The 18,716-nt window shown below is 35.3% G+C and overlaps 1 protein-coding gene across 2 annotated transcripts in view; it reads right to left on the reverse strand.

The window, feature by feature from the left end:
* Positions 1-182: 182 nt before the first annotated feature.
* Positions 183-18,716, reverse strand: part of MIGA1 (mitoguardin 1) — a 44,381-nt gene continuing 25,847 nt past the window's right edge. Inside the window, exons 9-16 of one of the 2 annotated variants that reach the window (XM_075039198.1) lie at positions 9,724-9,842; positions 9,469-9,541; positions 9,044-9,130; positions 8,822-8,920; positions 8,357-8,491; positions 6,858-6,911; positions 4,903-5,019; positions 183-4,577 (exon numbers count right to left, since the gene is read on the reverse strand). In XM_075039198.1, the coding sequence (XP_074895299.1) occupies positions 4,359-4,577; positions 4,903-5,019; positions 6,858-6,911; positions 8,357-8,491; positions 8,822-8,920; positions 9,044-9,130; positions 9,469-9,541; positions 9,724-9,842 (903 nt within the window). In that variant the 3' untranslated portion in view covers positions 183-4,358. The remainder of the gene's footprint in view (positions 4,578-4,902; positions 5,020-6,857; positions 6,912-8,356; positions 8,492-8,821; positions 8,921-9,043; positions 9,131-9,468; positions 9,542-9,723; positions 9,843-18,716) is intronic. The other variant, XM_075039197.1, reaches the window with a different exon arrangement.

The raw sequence follows: 18,716 nt of genomic DNA on the forward strand, positions 1-18,716 counted from the left end.
TAATAGTAAAGTGACAGTTAGCTGATGGAGCGGAGAGGAATCTCAGCCAGTGCCAGACCTGCGAACGGAGAGCGCGCTCGGTTTAAAGCGGCGCCTTTCTCTGGAAACTTTACACAGCACAGGCAGCAACACGGGTTTATTACACCTCAATACATTCCTTTTCCTGCTTAAAGACGACTTGTTTCCTACACGCTCAGCTGCAAGGTCTCCAGCGGCAGGACTTTCTTTCTTTCTTTCCTATCTCACTTGTGTTGTGTCTGCTACACTGGAGCCTAACTTTCAGCTGGATTATAAATATTAGGACGATAACCACGTGCCCTTAGGCTTTGCAAATCTCGACAATGGCCGTCAAAGTTAAAACACAAAACGCGTTTGTCTTTTGAAGGACAGCACAGGAACTTTCCCCCAGTGCCACCCTCAAAAAAGCTGCACCAGTGTTTCTGAAGCAAAGGCACAAGATTTCAGTTAAGGTAGGGCTTTCGACTCTCAGTAAAACAACCGTTTTCAGCAGATGAACATATGTAACACATAAAACAAATTTGGGCAGTTCAAAGCAAATACAACATTGTCCTTCTACAGCACTAAGGATTAGACAGTTTAGGTTTTCCATTTCATTACTTATATTACCCCACAAAGGAATTCTCATTCCATGACTGGAGCTCACTACAGCAGTTTGGTTTGGAAATAATCCTGAAAAAGCTCGTCCCCTAAAACCAAGAAAAGAAACAACAGCTTGGCACAGAGAGCGGGACACAACTAAACCATTCTGGTTAGTACCATAGGCAGGGATCTCGCCAGGTGCCCAACCGCTGCCCGTGTCACACCACTTACATCTACTTTGCCTGCATCATGCCTCCAAGGCATGATAGCCATCCTTAGGTTGGGGGTTTCTTCATTTATTAAGGTGTCTGGCTGAATCGCTTTTTGCCTTCCAAGACTAGAAACACCACTGTTTGGCTTTTTGGTGGATCACCGGCCTATGTGTGGAAAATTTACCAATGCTGCGGACCATTTCATAGAAGCAAAATTAAACAGGTTGACAAAATCAGTTTAAACTTGACAGCTCAAAAGCTGTTCCCATTCCATTTTTTTTCATGTACATAACACATTTTGTAGTAGTTGTTTTTTGTTGGATTTCAGGGAGCAAATTCCAATTTCAAGATGAATAACTGGTATCAAAACTCCTGCCATATTAAATAATTTTGCATTAGATTTCAAGAACTGTGCAAATTCAAGTTTTAGATACAGCTATATGAGCAACAGTTGTTTCACTGAAATATTTTATTTAATATACACAGCTGCAGTTCATTTAGGCAATAGAAAGTTCACAAATACGCTTACTCTTGACACTTGATTTGACACATTTAGTTTGACAGAAACCAAAGACTACAAAAGTGAAGTATAATAATCATTAAGAACACATTAAAAGTGAGATTATTATTACAACTAAATTACAAATGATATAAATATTTGATTCTTGTATAATCCCTACACAGTCAACATTTCTGATCTTAGGAGTACAGTTATGCAGAAGAGGACGGCTTTTAAATTTAGCTTGTTCTTATTAGCATGGAAAGTGGCATTCAAAACTAAAAATTTAGAGATTATAAACTAAATTCTGATTTTGATTATGAAAGTAGAATTGCATCACACTATCATTGCTTTGGTGCAGATCTGGCACTAGTGTTTTCAAAGATGATGGTAGACTTTTGAAATTCTTAAGCCATACGGCTGGTTATCAACAGATATTCTTTATACACCTTCTAGCTAAGGTGTATAAACCTTGGGTTATAAGGGCACTGATTCCAGTTCTGTTTTACAAGGAGACAGCTATCTCCCATTGAAATTCATAGCTCTGTCTCTGGCGTTAGGAAGGACACAATATATGAATGCTTTTTGGGAAAAGGTCCAAAAAGACCCAGTGGAGATCAAAAGCCTACCCAGATGTACCTGCACATTTCCCTCTTCCTCACTCTTTTTCTTTCTCTCCCTTCCTCCTCCTCCTCTCTCTCTCTTTCTTCCTTTCTTAACTGTTTCTGAATCAAATATTTGTTGGTAGTCTTACAGCAACCAGATACTGTAACTCTTATTTTGGATGGGAAATACACCGGTTCAATTTCCAACCTGATTCTGTGTACTTTTGAGAGCTCTACAAGTGCATGGAAGTGCTCCTGTTTTAAAGGGATACATTTGTTTAAGCCAGATATTATCAGGTTCTTACCCATTTTCTGAATATTTTGCTGTTTCATTAGCCCTTTTTCACTCTTCTCTTTAAAAAAATCCTTTCAGTTTTGACAGAAGATCGACTTCTAAATTATCTGGAAACATTTATAATCTCATGTGCAATGTGGTTGCACTTTCTTCAAGAGCTTTTTATAAATAAGATGAAAATTGCTCACTTAAATACACATTTACTTCTGTGAAAAAGTACATTTCTGTTTTTCTGTGATGAATGTTAAGGTGTAATTATCTTCATATCATTTTGTTAGACCACACAAACCACAGCAGACAGGTTCCTTTGACACATTGCAACCTCCAGGCAGTGGATTTGCTGTGGAATACACCATTTACTCTGTTACTTCTATTTCCAGCTATTCCTATTGATTCTGAACCCAATGAGACACCTTACTGTGCCGTACAGTTTCATTCATAGACTTGCAAAAAGATGCCAAAATACGGATGCTTTTGAGCAGATAAGAGTGTTTAAGCTAAGTGAGATGGGTGAAAAAACTTCACATTCCAGTACCGAAGATGTACTTTGTGGAGAAAAAACTATAGCATGGAGCATGATGCCAAGTTCAGCAACTTGAATGGTGGAAATAGGCCAACAGCAGCATTTGGAGTTTCTGTTTTATTACACATAGAAGTATATATATATAATTTTTTTTAAATAAACTGTAGTCAGTTGGCATTTCACACAAGTCATATGACACATTTTCATCATTTTTGTATTTATCAAACGAGTAGAACAAAGGAGCAAAATGTCAGCTCCAGTAAAATCTATGGAATTACACAGACCCTCCTTTTCATATATCATCATTTTGGGTTGTGTTTGCAACAAAAGTTGAAATGTTTCTAATCAAAGTTTGTTTCAATATGCTAGATTTTAACAACATGCTTCTCAAGTATCTGAATATTTAGAATTACTCTCTAATTACTTACTCTGTATTCCTTGACACAGGATAGATTCCTGCGGCCTGGCTTTGTGTGGCAAAGCATATGTAAGCGTAGTTTAAGAGCCTAATGTAACTATGAAACTTTGTTTCAGTTTACAGAAATCCAAGGATTATAGATCATCGGTTATTTATTACCTCTATCACAGGGACAAACATTATGGCAAGTTCCCTCATGCCTTCTTACTGTGCTGTGCTTTCATCTAAAGTTCAGGGTTCCATAACCTGAGCTACACTTTTGCATTGCACATAGATGGCCACAATTGCTTAAATTTCCTCTTAGACACCTGACTTCCTACAAGGAAGGGAGGAAGATGGAAATGCTTTTAATTATAAAAAACTGCCTTTGATGCTGTTTCATGATTAACAAATCTCATCATACATCCTCATTTAAAAATATATTTTGAAATGCTATGAACTGAGAATGGTATTACTTTACCACCATATAAAGTAGTAGCAGTTTTAGAAAAAGGAAAAGTTTTAAATTAATTGGTGAAGCTAGCATAGCTTTTTGAATATAAATAAGTGCTCTTGAACACCTTCACGATGTTTAGATATTTTAAACCAAAATAAAGTAAAAAATGCATACTGGAAGTCATTCCTGCCCAAATGGTGCCTGTATTTCCTGCATTGCTCTATTACACTGTAGTGCAAAATGACTGCTTACACCCCCACAAATGTAATTTCAGGGCAGTGGCAACACATTCAGTTCTGTGAGTGTGATTACTTTATTCATGTGTCACGTGAATCAGACTGCAGATACCCCAGTCAAAACACCTAGATCTAGACACACAATGATTTGGAGGCTCTGTAATGAACATTTTGTACTATAAGCCTTTAAAGGAAACAACTCCATCAGCTTCACTTACAAATTATCTGTGCAAAAGTACAGTATTTCATAAATAAACTTTACCCAAATATTACAGAAAAAAGCTTTGGGATACATTAAGTATAAATACAGTGACAGCTGAGCTGCAAATTTAATTTAGGTATAAACAATAATATGCTCACCAGTTCTTTTCATAGATGTACATTTAACCTCCCTGAGTCCTCTTCCATGCTTAGCAACACGATACATTTTCAGATGCTTGCTCAGTAACAGCAATGATAGCTTCGGCGTTAGAGAGAAAGGTGAGAAGGAGTACGTCAAAGTGCACTACATTTCATTTGTCATGGATTTTAAGCTTACTGTACTTTTGCTTCTAAGAGCCCACTGGTCATGACATGCCCATGACCACTTACGCAAGCACTGACATGTCGTAGTGAATCTGCTCCAAGATAGGCCATTAAAAGTTCAGTGTGTCGAATTAATAATTGCATAAGATCTTCAGCCAAACTCTCCATAGTTGAGTATCTCACCTTTTCAAAATCAAAAATGTCTTTGAGGAAGAAAAGCACTTGATCCTAGTGGGGAAAAAAAAAAAAAGGAAAAACTTGCATTCACTTACAAGAAGAAAAAAAAGAATGCAATGCTAGCTATTTCTTTTACACGTTTCATAAAAACATCCATTTATGTATTCTTTTGGTGCTAAGATAGAAGTGCACTAAAATAGACTTTGCAAAACAGTTCTAGGCTTAAAAAAAAGTTAATATTTTCATGGTTTCTTACTGTTAGTCTTAATCTTAGGAAAATGCATATGTATGCCTATAAATAAGATCCTAATTTCTTTTAACCTGGAAGATTTTGTCTTTTAAATTAAGATAAGTGGTAATTAAAAAAGTTTCAAACCTTGAAGAAGCAGCATAGGTCATAAAGGGAATTTCTAGGACCCAAAAAGCCCCACGCCAAAACAGGGCTGATATGTTCACATATAGCATAGAAATGTGCAAAAAATCCATCAGGCACCTAGTGATATAAAAATTGTAGACAAAAGTTACACAGTAAATTTAGTTTAGATCTCTTACTACATAAAATTAAGTCTTCAGAAAAGCCTAAAACACCTACTACTTCAGGGCTGTGGTAACTTGAACTCCTTTAAGTTATAGGGCAACTGCACCAAACAAATGTCATGATTTTTTTAGAAGGGGTTTTTACTTCAGTGGTACTTTGTATTTTAAACATTTTAAGATTAATAGGCATAATCCCCAAAAGATCATGAAAGATCTATCTGACTCCCATAAGACAGGTCAGATAATTTTATTCAGTTATTCCTCTCTGAGCCCCTATACACTGTGTAGAGCTGAAACTTGCAAAAAAGTAAGCAAACTGCACAGTTCTGAATGGAAAAAAATTACACCTTATAAGAATCCATCTTTAAGTCTAAAGAAAAAACGTAAAATATCTGTGAATGTCCATCCTGTTGTTACTTTAACAACCTACAGGCTCTCATAAAATATAATATAGTATAGTATGAATTTATATATCATATATGAATGTACAGTTTATTTTATATACTCATAAACATATATTTATTATTTTACAACATCAGTTAATTTATAAAATAATAAAAATAGAAATTAATCATAAATTAAAACACAGAATACCACATAAAGAACTGTCCGTAAGTAAATTTAAGTTCATCAAATTCCTTGTGGCACGGTTAGTCTTTCCCTCACAAAGACTTCCATGGTGCTTAACTTGATCCACTTTTGAATGACTCCAGCAGCACTGATGAAACTAGTCCCAAGGAGTAAAGTTACTCACACATTTACAAACTTATAAATATTGAGACTTCAGTATACAAAGGAACTACAGAGTAAGACAGTTGTGCATTGAAATAGAGATGAAAATAATAGGTTACTGTAACATCTATTTTGGAGATATAAACCCTTTACATAAAACTACTGTAGAAAAGATCTATTTATATAAAATTCCCAACCATATTGACACAGGGATGTAACATCTCAAATCTGAAGATGTAATGGTAGCTGAGAACCTTTTACAAAATACCAACTGCCATTGGAAGCAACTTTTTTTACAATGAAATATGTCTTTAGCAGTTAGGAGTCACGCAAATAGCTATTCTTAGAATCAGAAAAAAGTGTCAGTACCAATCACTTGAGCAGAGATTCCTCACCTGCGGTATGCAAAACCACTTCTAACAGCTATGGATGTCCCGTAGCAAGCCCCAACTCTGCTTTTGGACTGGCTATGACAGAGATGGGGCATCTGCCTCCTAGGTCTAATAAAATCCTCTAAAGGTGGAAGTAAGGAGCTGCTGGTGCAGAGGAGCTCTACTTCAAAATCTGTAGAGTTCCTTCACTGAGAGGTCAGGATACAGAAGGGGGCTGAGGGAGGCTGCCACAGAGTTCCTGCCACTGGTGAGGAAGATGGTACTTCAGGTAGGTAAAGGGACAAGACTGAATTTTATTTAGCTGTGGAGATGATGCAGGGAGATGGGGTTGAGAATCCTAGCATAAGCAGGCGAGATACAAGATTAATGGCCTTGGTCTGCAAAAATCCAAGGTACATGTGTGGGGCCATAAGTCAGAGAAATTACTGTCACCACTGTTGACTAGACCTAAACAGGTTGAAAATCTTTCAGCTAAGACTTTTTGCTAAAAAAATGATATTAGGGCTCCACGAGCTAAACTTCTACAATTGGCAGCCTCTTGGCTAAACTGACATGTCTACAGGATTAAGGGTTGATCTGTAATTTATTTTGCCAAAGCTACAGAACAGAACTTCAAATTCTTTGGAGACAATCAGTAACTTTGGTCCACATAATTTGGAAGGCAACTTACCTTCATTTGCTGTCTTTTCTGCTTCAGTACTGACCAACAGCTTGAAGCCACAGCCTAAATGTAAAAAAAAAAAAAAAAAAGCCCCAAACCCTGTGTAACTTCACTATAAGAGAAATTATTTTTCATCGTGAAATAAGTGATCTGCAGAATACTGTATTTCTATATTTTGAGGATTTGTATTTTCTTCAGTTTCAATCTTGTGATAACACAAAGTTTAAAACTATAAAATATCAGGTGATACAAATAACTAATTTTATATGTAGTTCATATTTGTTGTTTTCAGATCTTTGCAACATTTTCTTTAGTTTAATTCAAATGTAATTTGCCATCCTTGACAGATTTTACAGTTGCAACAGTTAGCAACATTCACTGGGTTTAATTGAGGACCAGTCTCTCATATACCAAAGTGTGTGCTCAGACATAAGTAACTATTTTAGATATTAAGTAGCATGTGAACACATTGAAATGTCTTTTTTCATTTTAACAAAAACATTCTTGCAATAGCTTCAGATTCAGCTAAGGAGTTTTGTCCAAATATGGACCTGTGAAATACAATATACTGGTATCGGTACTAGGCTCTTTCCTCTCATAGCTTGTAACTACCCTCATCTGATTCTCCTTCAGTACTGCAAGATAATTTACTACTCACAAAACACAATTTTACCACATAATTACAAAAATAAATATATGCGTGTTACCTTTTCCTCTAGAGGAACTATTTCAATTGAAAGACAAAAATAAAAGGAAAACTGGCAGTTTATAGATATAAATGGATGAAATGACAGTAGTATCTCTACTGGCTGACCATGGCAGTAGCCTGTATGTCTGTAACAGAGGGATGAGATCTATCTGATAAATAAACATGCACATCTGAAAAAGCGTGAAATGTTATCAATATTTGAATGCCTGTATTGTATTAATTTACTTTTGTTTGCTTGCAACTTTGTGTCTTATTGCTAAATCTCTGCTGTATGAACCAAAAACTGTATCTAATATCTAAGATGTGGCTAACAGAAACTTCCCTTCTAAAATTCTGCCTCAGAGAAAACTCATTTTTGCAGGACAAGTTAAAGTATTTTCTCCAATATATTCAATCATTCTATATATTTTGGGCCCAGACTTGTAGCTTTTAAATTGCTATTATGAAAAACCTGATAATACAATCTGTTTATTTTTTCTGAGGTATATTTCAGGTACATATTCAGTCATATTGGAAGCTGAATTAGACTTTACAGTGAAGGATGGTGTAGTTTCTTTGCTTCAAAATGAATGCTATTATCAAGACAATATACATAGTCTTTATCCTGCAGTTGTTGGTTTTATCCTCATTTTTACATTGTGCTTTAAGAATACAAAGCACAGAGCGACAGAAAAACAGTTTTGGCACATAGAGAAATTTTATATCAGAATATTCACACCAATGTTATACTGATCATACCATCTAATTACTGTAACATACTACAGAATAATGATTATGAAAATTACACATAAATACTTACTGTTTCTTTAAAAGAGGAATTTAGCCAGCGGTTATTTACTACATTCTGTATAGATATTGGTGGATTTTCTAAATCTTCAAATGAATCCATTAATATGAAGTCCAGAACAACATCGTAAAAATTCAGGTTTTTCACCTATATTAAATCAGAACATGATCTAAGTTACCTGGTTTCTCTTTCAGCAGTGGAATTCAGCATGCACCGTATTCTAACTCTGTATTAACATACAGATTTATAATTGTTTTTAATGAATATTAAAGATACTTTGGCAGTAAAGGAGAGGTTAAAAAAAGTATTACATGCTTTCTGGTGCTAAACTGCAGTGGGGGATGCCATTTCTCTAAATCAGCAATGTAAACAAAAAAGAGTTGCCTTTCTCACAGTTCTGAACTGTAAAAATTTATTTTTAGATGCTATGGTTTGCATAATTAAGGGTAAAAGCACTTTTTAGAAATTTGGACTCACTCCTCTAGCAGCAAGTTCCATTTCAGTATTATCCCAGTGATCTGTTTGTTCCAAAAAATATATCATTTCATCAAAGACATCTTCAAATTTCTTTGGATTCTGTAAAGTAAAAGCAATGAGTATCAAGCAAACTTAACAAGAGAGGTGGTTTATTTACACTGGAAAGTGAACTCTGGTAGAAGTTACATTAACAATAAAACATTACTTAAAAAAGGCTCTTACCTTTCGTGCTCTCACAATTAAAGCAGACAAAATTTTTCTTCCACTTTCAGCAAGAAATATTCTGTTTGCTGTTTCTGAAAGAATTATCTAGAAAAGGTTTCAGAAAATATAGACATATTCATTCACAGGTTATACTAAGTGACCTTAAATACTTCAATCAAATTTAATATAATTATAACCACTAGTAGAGTAGGCAAGCTCCTAATAAGCCTTTGGTGCAAAGGTTCCAAAGCTAATCACAAAATTGGGACTCCTCTGCAAATACATCCCATTTTAGAATTATAGAAATGTAAAAGCAACAAGAAAATATTTAATTACAGAATATGTTATAAAAATGCTTGCACAGGTAGTGCATGGATAGTTTCAATGCCACATACTTTAGGCTTAACAAGGCAGACAGACAGATCACTCTCCTTACTATTTACCTGAAAAGCTTGTCGAATACAATGAAGCTTAGCAAGGAAGTCACTGTCTCCTAGACATTCAAACATTTCAGTCCTATATAAAACAGAAAAGTTTTCAAAGACCATTAAAGAAAGAAGCACAAGAAAATGCAACTTAGTCTAATTCCTAGAAAAAATACCTAGTACAAGTAACTTCTAAAAAATGAGTTCTATATAGAATATTTGACTTTAATTCTTGCTTTTCTTGCAAATAATTAAGTAGACATAAATCAATACCTTAACACTCGTGAATAAATTTTCCCTTCTTCTGCTAAGTGCATAGCTTCTTCATACAATGGGCAATGGCAAAGGGAATCTAGACCATAGGTATTACGAATCTCTCTGTGTTCTGCAAGCTGAAAAAAAATTTTTTTTGAAGTTCATTAAAGAGCTTGCTAACATAATTTTTGTAAAGATAAAACAAATTAGTTTTCCTGATACTCTACTGAAAGATGTATCCTCTTCTGCATCTGCTTAAAACAAATGGGCAACACTCAACTAGTAGACTGAAAAGAAACACCAAACTATTAACAAGACTGTTACTTTGTAAGTTTTAAAATCTGCAAGCTACAGTTTCAGGTTTCAGGTTTCAAAAGTTTAATTAAAATCGAGGCAGCTTAGTTTTGTTTTTAATTTACCTAGTCAAGTTGTTAATTTGCCTAGTTAAGTTTTTAATTTGCCTAGTTAAATATAATGGGTCTCAAAGCTGTTAAAAAAAGTAATTGTCAGGACACAAAGTACAGAATGATTGCATCATGCAAATCTTTAGGAAGCTGGAAATAGTAACGTCCTCCCACCCCTGTTTTTGTTTTGCTGGTAAACATGTCTGCTAGTTACCAAAGCATATTGTATGAAGCATGAGCATCCAGCATTTTACTACAGGCTCCCAAAAAGGTTTTCATTATTGGCAGTTTTAATTCTGTGGTTAACATATAAATTAACGTGAACTCATAGACGTTTTTAGAGCAAGAAAAAACAAAAACAGATTAAGAAATCAAAGCACATAAATAATACAAAGAACTCCTGTTTACAGGATATCATACTTAATCCACAAAACCATGGCTAGCTACAATTTCCACTACAAACATTACATCATATTATTAATGATCCAAAATAAAAAATCAGAGGTTTACAGATCCTTCAGGTTAGTTAATGACCAGAAAATAAATTATAACCTTTTTAAAAAAAAATCCTTTTTTTTTTAATATCCTGTGTGTGGGAAACAAACCTGTGCTTCTAGGCTATAAAAACAGAGCCTATAAGCATCTTTAAAAAATAATTCTCACAGTATTGAACTATATAGTTACCCTATAACTTAGAAAGATTAAAAAAAACCAGATTAAAATATAACTTTATGTTAAGCTTCCATTAAAAATTTCAAATAAATATATGCTGAAAATTTTTCCTATCAATGAGGATATACAGGCAAGTTCTGGCATGAGACTTCATAAAGACATCAAGAAGTATATCTTCTCCACAGACTTTGTTGAGCCAATTACAGCAGCAAGAGTTTGGCCAAGTAGGCTTGCTTGCTAAAGGGAAGAATACAAGCACGTGCCAATACCTATTTTTGTCCATATAAACATTTAAGCCCATGAATAAGTTAGAAATTTCAGTACAGAGTTGGTGTTCTGACAAGCATTACACATTGTTAGATGGTATATATTTGCTGGAACTTACACTGATTTTTTGAATCACTCATACCAGTATCCTTTTACTGTAAGCAAATACATACAATTCCTCTCATAAAATTGTCAGGTCCCATTTTGTATTGATTGGTTTGGGTAAAAAAAGAAAATCAAATCTGTATTCCTATACAGATTTCTGTAGAGTTCTCGAATTGAGACTCAAGTGATGAGACGATAGCTAGGGAATAAGTGAAGGAATAAAAGTTTTAAGGTCAACAAAATGTCATACTTAAATGAGTAATGTATACTTTCAGAATTCATCTACCTTGAAAGTATTTCCATTTTAAAAGTACATATTTGTTTATCAGTTGTTTTACTTGGAAGAACAGAGTAGAAAAAGCTGACTTCCTAAAAAAATATTTACAGCTATTAAGACCAAATATTTTATTCCAATTTAACAATATTAACTACAGCACCAAAAAGTGTTTTGGATTCACTAATTCAAAAAGCCCACCTGAAAATTTATGTTCTTATTAAACAAAGGAAGCCACACAGCTTTTAATTGAAAATATATGTGAAAATATATAGGAAGCAATAGTTTAACCAACTGGAAGAAACTGGAATGTATTAATTTCTTTCAGATATAAAAAAATCAACATATATACAGACACACACACACACACATATATAGACATGTATATACAGTATAATAGTTAGAACAGGTATAAACAAGAAAAAGTGAAAAATCTTTACTCCAGAATTTGTGGTTCTACATTATGGTTAAGAAAGTATTAACTGTGGAACAATACATACATGTTTTCTGAAATAAAGACCAAACCAGAACACAAATAAGTATACTAATTTATTTCTTACCTGATCCAGCTATTACTGAAGCCATAAAACATTCCATTTACTTTATTTCATTTGCAAAGCATGAGAAGAAATAGGTTGTGAACACATATGCACTTTGTAAACAGCTGCGCCTCTCTTGGAGGTTATAATTTCTGTGGTAAAAGGGATTATATTAGTTTTCTCTAGTGAACTTCAGGCAAATCCTGTTCTTCAGATATTTAGGCAAACTGACTGACTGTGACTGAATTAGGACTCATATGATTTCTACAGTTAGATCCAGGTAATCTCCATCTGCTGCCAGCAAGCCTGAGATGATAACATCTTTAGCACATGAAGATGCCTGATCATAGCTTTCGTGGTTAAAAATTAGCATAGAATCTGGTACCTGGGAGTTGGGTGAGGCCCTTGATTATATTTATTTGTTTGGTATTTTGTTTTTTCTTTAAATTCCTCTCATGCTAGCAGATGAAATAAAATAGCTGTGTTACTGTTGTAATGAGTATTATTGAGCTCAAATGAAGAAAGCAGTTAAATCAACTGGCTACTAAGCAGGAGAGAAGGGTATAACTATTCTTCTGCTGAGAAGATGGTTTTGATTACAGATTGTAGTTAGTCCCAACCAGTAACTCTTGGAAAGGGGGTGCAAATTCCTCTGTCACTGATTTCTCTTAGCGTACAAGAGGAGGAGAGGGAAAAAAAACCAAAATAAACTGAAAACCAGAAACTACAACAATCTCTAAGTTTAACTAGAAACGGTGATTTCCAGACAAGCTCTGAAGCTGCACTGTAATGCTCCTGGAGTCACCATGGATTTTCTTTTTATGCTTTCTAGTATTTAAAAATATATTTATATAGAAATATTTTATATGTAGCTAGATAAACAATATATAGATATGTAACGTACAGTATTGTATTTTAAACAGTCTTGCAAACATTCAGTAATGGCCGTTCTTTTTGATATGAAATAAGGTGAAAGCTTGCCTATATAAACATCCTGGTTCAAAATAAAATTAGTTGAAGATGCTCTGAACACACATCCACATTTCAAACATAGCAGAGTTCAGCTGTTAGAAGAATGGACAAATCATATACAATGTTTAACAACATGCAGAGCATACAACATTTTCTAGTAAGAACTTCCCAAGCTGACATCAAAAGAAAAAATAACCCTTTATTGTAAAAGTCTCCAAGGACTTGTTACATTTGAGGACAAAGGTGGAGAAAGTTTAGTTTTAAATGAGACGTCTCACTATAACTACCTTACATGAATTGGCATAGATTCATGATGGGTATTCAGGTACCTGCTTTTTACCCCACTATGTATCCCTATACACTGCATAACTTTCCCCAACAGTGGTTCACTATTTATCAGAAGTTAGCAGAAAGCCCCAGCATTCCACATCTTGTCATCACAGGTAAGCTGGACTCCGGAAAGCTCCTTGAGACCTTTCTTGCCAATCTGTAGTGAACACTTCTTTGCACAGCCACTGCCATTTTGAAACTCTTAACACACCAAGGATGAAAAAGTGCTCCATGAACAGCTACCAAAAGGGCTCGTAGTTGTGAGTAACACTGAGGCTTGTGATGATGGATCTGATATGCCAGCCTCTAAATGTCTGCTATTTCCTCAGTATCATGTGGGGTTACATGAAGAAGAATATGAAAATGCAAAGAAGAGATGAAAATATGAATCACCCTATAGCAGCAATGTAATCTTGTAATGCTTTACTTCTATCCATTTGAGGCTCAAGAAAGAGATAGTAATTGTTGGTGACCACTGCACAGGACACTTATGACGACCTGCAGTGAATACCTAACTTCATTACGTTGAAATAACACATACATCTTCAAAACTCCAAAGCTTGTAGTGACAACCTGTGTCTCTACACGCAGCGCTGTAAAGCAGCCTCTGAAGATTACAACATGGATCGTTTTGTTCAGACACTAATCAGTTTTTGCTGGACAGTCCAACTTTATGGCTGCATCTACTAGTAAGGAGATGCTGAAACCATTGTTGTAAAGCATCAAACCTCTGGAACTTGCAATAGTTTTTAAGCCTGGGATTCCCTGATGGCTTTGGTCTAATGAACAGACTAAGTACTCTTATTTGCTACCCACAAGTTGTTTCTTAATAAATAGAAAAAATTCTCAGCTGTGCATCAAGACCTTGTCAACTACCAAAATAACCACCTACATGAATGTAACAAAAATATACAATGTTAGACCTTTTAGGAATTCTTGCTTCCTCCCCCTAATAAAAAGGTCAATTTACTCGCATAGTCAGCATTCATTAACATTCTGAGAAACTATGCTTATCCTATATTAAATGATGATCTCTTTCTCCGGATATCTTTACCTCTTAAAAGATTTTTTTTTTCAAAAAATGTAAGTAGCTGCAGGATGAGTGTGAAACATGTTTTGGGAGTTGGAAGATGTGATGGTGATTACTAACTAAAAAATTTGAGATGGCACTTCAATAAACTGAAATGATGAAGTGGTGCGTTCTTCTTAATATCTGGAAGAAAGCAGGAAGTTCATGTATTTTCAGGAACTCCTTCTATACTTGTATATGTTACAAGACATCTAATACATTTTCTTTGAGGAAAACACACATTCAGAACATGATTTTATCTGAATTACTGCTGTAACTTTATTAATTTCAAGCATAATGAAGAATGTGAATTCACTATGTTGTGTGCGTCAGTGGTAGTACTACTCCTTGCCAGGAGGAATAAACCTAGGTTGTGCTGTGTCTGGTACATAGGCTTTTGCCTACATAATATCTACATCCAGGTATTATGGTACAAAAATTAGTTCAGTGTTAATATGGGATTTTTGTTACAAATGTTACATGTATTTTCTAAGAATTAAAAACTGTATAGTATGAGCAGTCAGTGTACTGGAACACACTGGCTATTACATGAAACTCCTCCTTGTCCTAGAAATGAAAACATTCAATATACTATGCAAATACCATACATAGCTAAGGTGGTTTCTGTTAGAGGACAGATTTTTAAATTTTTTTATTATTATTTTTAAAGCTTTTAGAGCACCATTTAATGACTTGTTGGACTAAGTTTTCCTATTCATAGCCATACAGCAAGCAACCACAGTTGTCCTTGGAGGGAATCAAAGGAATCTGGTTGCCATTGACCACTCTTCCTTACTACATGGAAAACTTTTCCCCACAATGGTATCTTTTTTACTGGGGCTACATCTATTAGGACGCAAAAGACAAATAATGGAAAAAAACCCCGAACCAACACAAATGAAGCATGAAGTTTGAGGAATTTGTTAAAAGGACATAGGAATAGGAGGTGTTTCTCAAAGTGGAACATAAGTTTTCTGTTGCCTACCCCACCACCAACATTTATAGGGAGGTGGAAAGCTTCTGATGATGATATGAATAGACAAGCTTTATTACTGGATATCATGCTTCACTGGACACCATGAAATCTTTTGAGTTTGCCCAAAGTAGTAGGCAGTGGTTAGTGGCATTTCAGGTACAGGTTCTTCAAAGAAATAGTGTTACTGTTAGCAGAATAAAAGACTTCAGGCATTAATTCTTTCCTCTCTTTCTCCACATGTCTTAAGACTATAAATATGAGGCACCTCCACACCTCATTAAAGTTGTTAGAATAGAGAGCTCCTTACAGTTTGCTACCCAGGGCATGCTAGACTACAGGACTGCTGTACTACATTGGTTTTTGAGGTAAGACAATAACCCACATCAAACTGGCAGATGACATGAGCATGGAGGAAGTGATGGGATGAGAATAATAAGGCCTGAGAAGATCAGATTAGTGATTATGGTCACACTTCTGAAGGCAGTCAGAACACAGGAGGGCACATCTCTGATTTTTGTGATGAAACAAGAATAAAACCAAATCAAACATCTCACTTATAAATGCTGTAGGAATACACCTTACTATTACTTGCCAACATTACTCACGCTGGTATTCCCCATTTCAGGAAAGGAATAAAACATCTATCTGGAAACCATGAAAAAGGTAACCCTACCTTTCAGTGACAGGGCTCTTTTTGAGCACTTTCTGAATCTAAAATTCAGTTTCAGTCACTTTGAAGATTTGGGTGCCGTATACTAATAATTACAGGCACATGGAAACTGGTGTTCTTTCGCTGTTATCAAAGCCTGCTCCTTCCTGCACTCTTTTGTTTTAAAAGATTTGAACAGAGAAAAATAACAACCTTAGTAAAGGAATTACTGATAAAAAAAGAGCAGCTAAGGCTTTATTCATAAGTCTGAAAAATCTCCTAAGCTTTGGACTGAGTTAACATTTTAATAAAGAATGCAAAGTTTATTTGATAATAGAACTACAGATTCAGTTTTAGTCAAGCTACGAAAGTAAGACATGATAAATGCATGTGCACTGACAATGGAGAGGCAGCAACAAAGCTCACTGTCAGGGAGAGCAGGAAAGAGCTTCTATTGGAAAGATGGAAAAGAAGCCAGGAAAGAGGGTGGAGACCTTTGTCTGGAACACTCACTGTTGTATTCTTGCCAAAGGTGGTAGTTATTTTGATCACACAGTAGGTGAGATAGCAAGAAAAAAGGATACTAACCCTCATAAACACAAGCTGATGGCAGATAGTCTCAAATGGGGAAGAAAATACCATTATTTATCACAGTATATAGTATCAATAACTTAATTGGGCCAAATGGTTGTGCTAACCATGCCTTCTGCAGTGCTTCTGAGTACCTATGTGTGTTTAGGAAGAGAAGTCTGTCTGGGCTTGGGGATGGCAACTGTCTGTCTAAATCATCTTTATAAGGATTTGGGCACAGGGGTATTGTAGGTGTCCAGACTGGCACAATTCTGTATGAGAAGTCATCAAGTGCATGATCCTCAGCATCCTCTTGATTATCAGCCATAGCCAAGATGAAGTTTTCACATACCCTACCCTGCTATCCTGTAGAGCTCATCAAAAGGGCATGTGATTTAAACTCTGCCAACTGTTCCAGTTTTGTACAGTTATTTTCTTGAAGGCCATCTTCCTATGTTTTCTCCTAACATAACACAGCACAACATTCTTGTTGCCTCCTAAGCCATATCCCTGTCTATTTCCATCAAAACATCTACTGATGCCTTGTTTTAGGATTCCCTATATCTTTGCTTTTATCTCTCCTGAGGGCAGTGAACTAAATTTGACTTGATTGTGTGTCAGCACTGAAACATGAAAATAGCTTCTAGTCTCTAAAACCACAGTCACACGAAATACTTAGTCCTGCTCCTTGGGACAGGATGCAACGCAGAAGGAAGATGAATAACTGTCAACATACAACTTGTAGCATGATGTGACCACAAAATATGCTGCTACTTTGTAATTTCCCAGAAGGTGAAATCACTAATGATTCCTGTAGGGCAAAAATGACACAGCAGTATACACACATATATGAATTTCAGATTTTAAAACTTTGCCAAACATTTCTATCAACACACACAGTTTAGGACACTTACTAAAATTGCAATCAGGGAACACAGGATGAAAGAACTACCTATTTGCCCATTAGCTGAGACAAATCCAAAGCCGGAAAAGCCTCAGACTTCTTAGCCTGAAACACTCCACTTTTATGCAAGTGCAAGAATAAAAAAAAAGGAAGAAGTATATAAGCAAGAAGCTGCTACCTGACATCATCATGTCTAGAATAAAAAAATCTGGTATGTCAATTCTAATCCAGTTACATCAAAGTGATTACCGTTCTCTACTAATAGCTGAAATATACTGGGAAGTAGTTATTCTCATTGCCATAGTTGTTTGCAATACTAATTTAAAGCATTTTTCCCCTCAGAGGATGGCTAAAACTTTACCTCAAGGTAACACTACATTGATAAGAGAAGACCAATTCACAGCTTTATTTTACCTGCACCACACAATGATGTCCCAGCAGCTACTACTAGAGAGTTAACTGGCCCTGTAGTTTAAGCCTAGTGGCTCATATTTAATCCAGAATTTTGATGGTGTTCTGGTTTGAACACCAAACTGCAAGTTGTTTATGGCTTTGTTAATCTTCAGGACTTGTTCCATCAGCTGAGAATTTTAATAGATTCTTCAATAAAATCTGAGAAAGGACATCAGAGAGCTTTTCTATTAGCAAAGGCTAGAACAGCTGGAAAGGAAGATAAAATCTTCATAACTTCATTCTGGAAGAAAGAGTTGACAGAAGTGGCTTTGAGGTATCAAAATGTGGAGAATATTTTCAGGATATGTAAAGACAATTCCATCGCCAAGTTTGACTCAAACATTTCTTTGGCAAATACTGAGACATTTAGCTTCTGGATAGGATGGTTATTCCACTGAGGTGATATATCCCGAGGTCTGTGGGTTTTTGGTTGTTTTTTTTTTTTTTTTTAGTTGTTGTTTGTTGTGGGTTTTTTTGTTTGGTTGTTTGGTTTTTTTTAAAGCCAGACAACACAAATAAGCATAATGGATTGTTCCCATCCTCACATACTTGCAAAAACACTAGGAAAGTTCATGCCAGGGGTGGGGAGATACAAAGTGTACAAACTATAATGGTTTACAGCTCCTCTCAAGAGCTGATAAGAGTTGAAGCAAGCTTGAATTGTGATCTTGCCCAAATTACAGGAAAGAGTAACCAGTCTCTACAGACACAAACTTTGTTAGGAATGAATGCTAGGCATACCATCACAATTTAATGTGAATCAAGGTAATTACAATTTAATGTGAATTACTAATCAAGGTAATTGTGTTATAGAAAAACAAACCATA

This window comes from Buteo buteo, chromosome 10, assembly GCF_964188355.1.
Source record: "Buteo buteo chromosome 10, bButBut1.hap1.1, whole genome shotgun sequence".
NCBI classification, from domain to species: domain Eukaryota; kingdom Metazoa; phylum Chordata; class Aves; order Accipitriformes; family Accipitridae; genus Buteo; species Buteo buteo.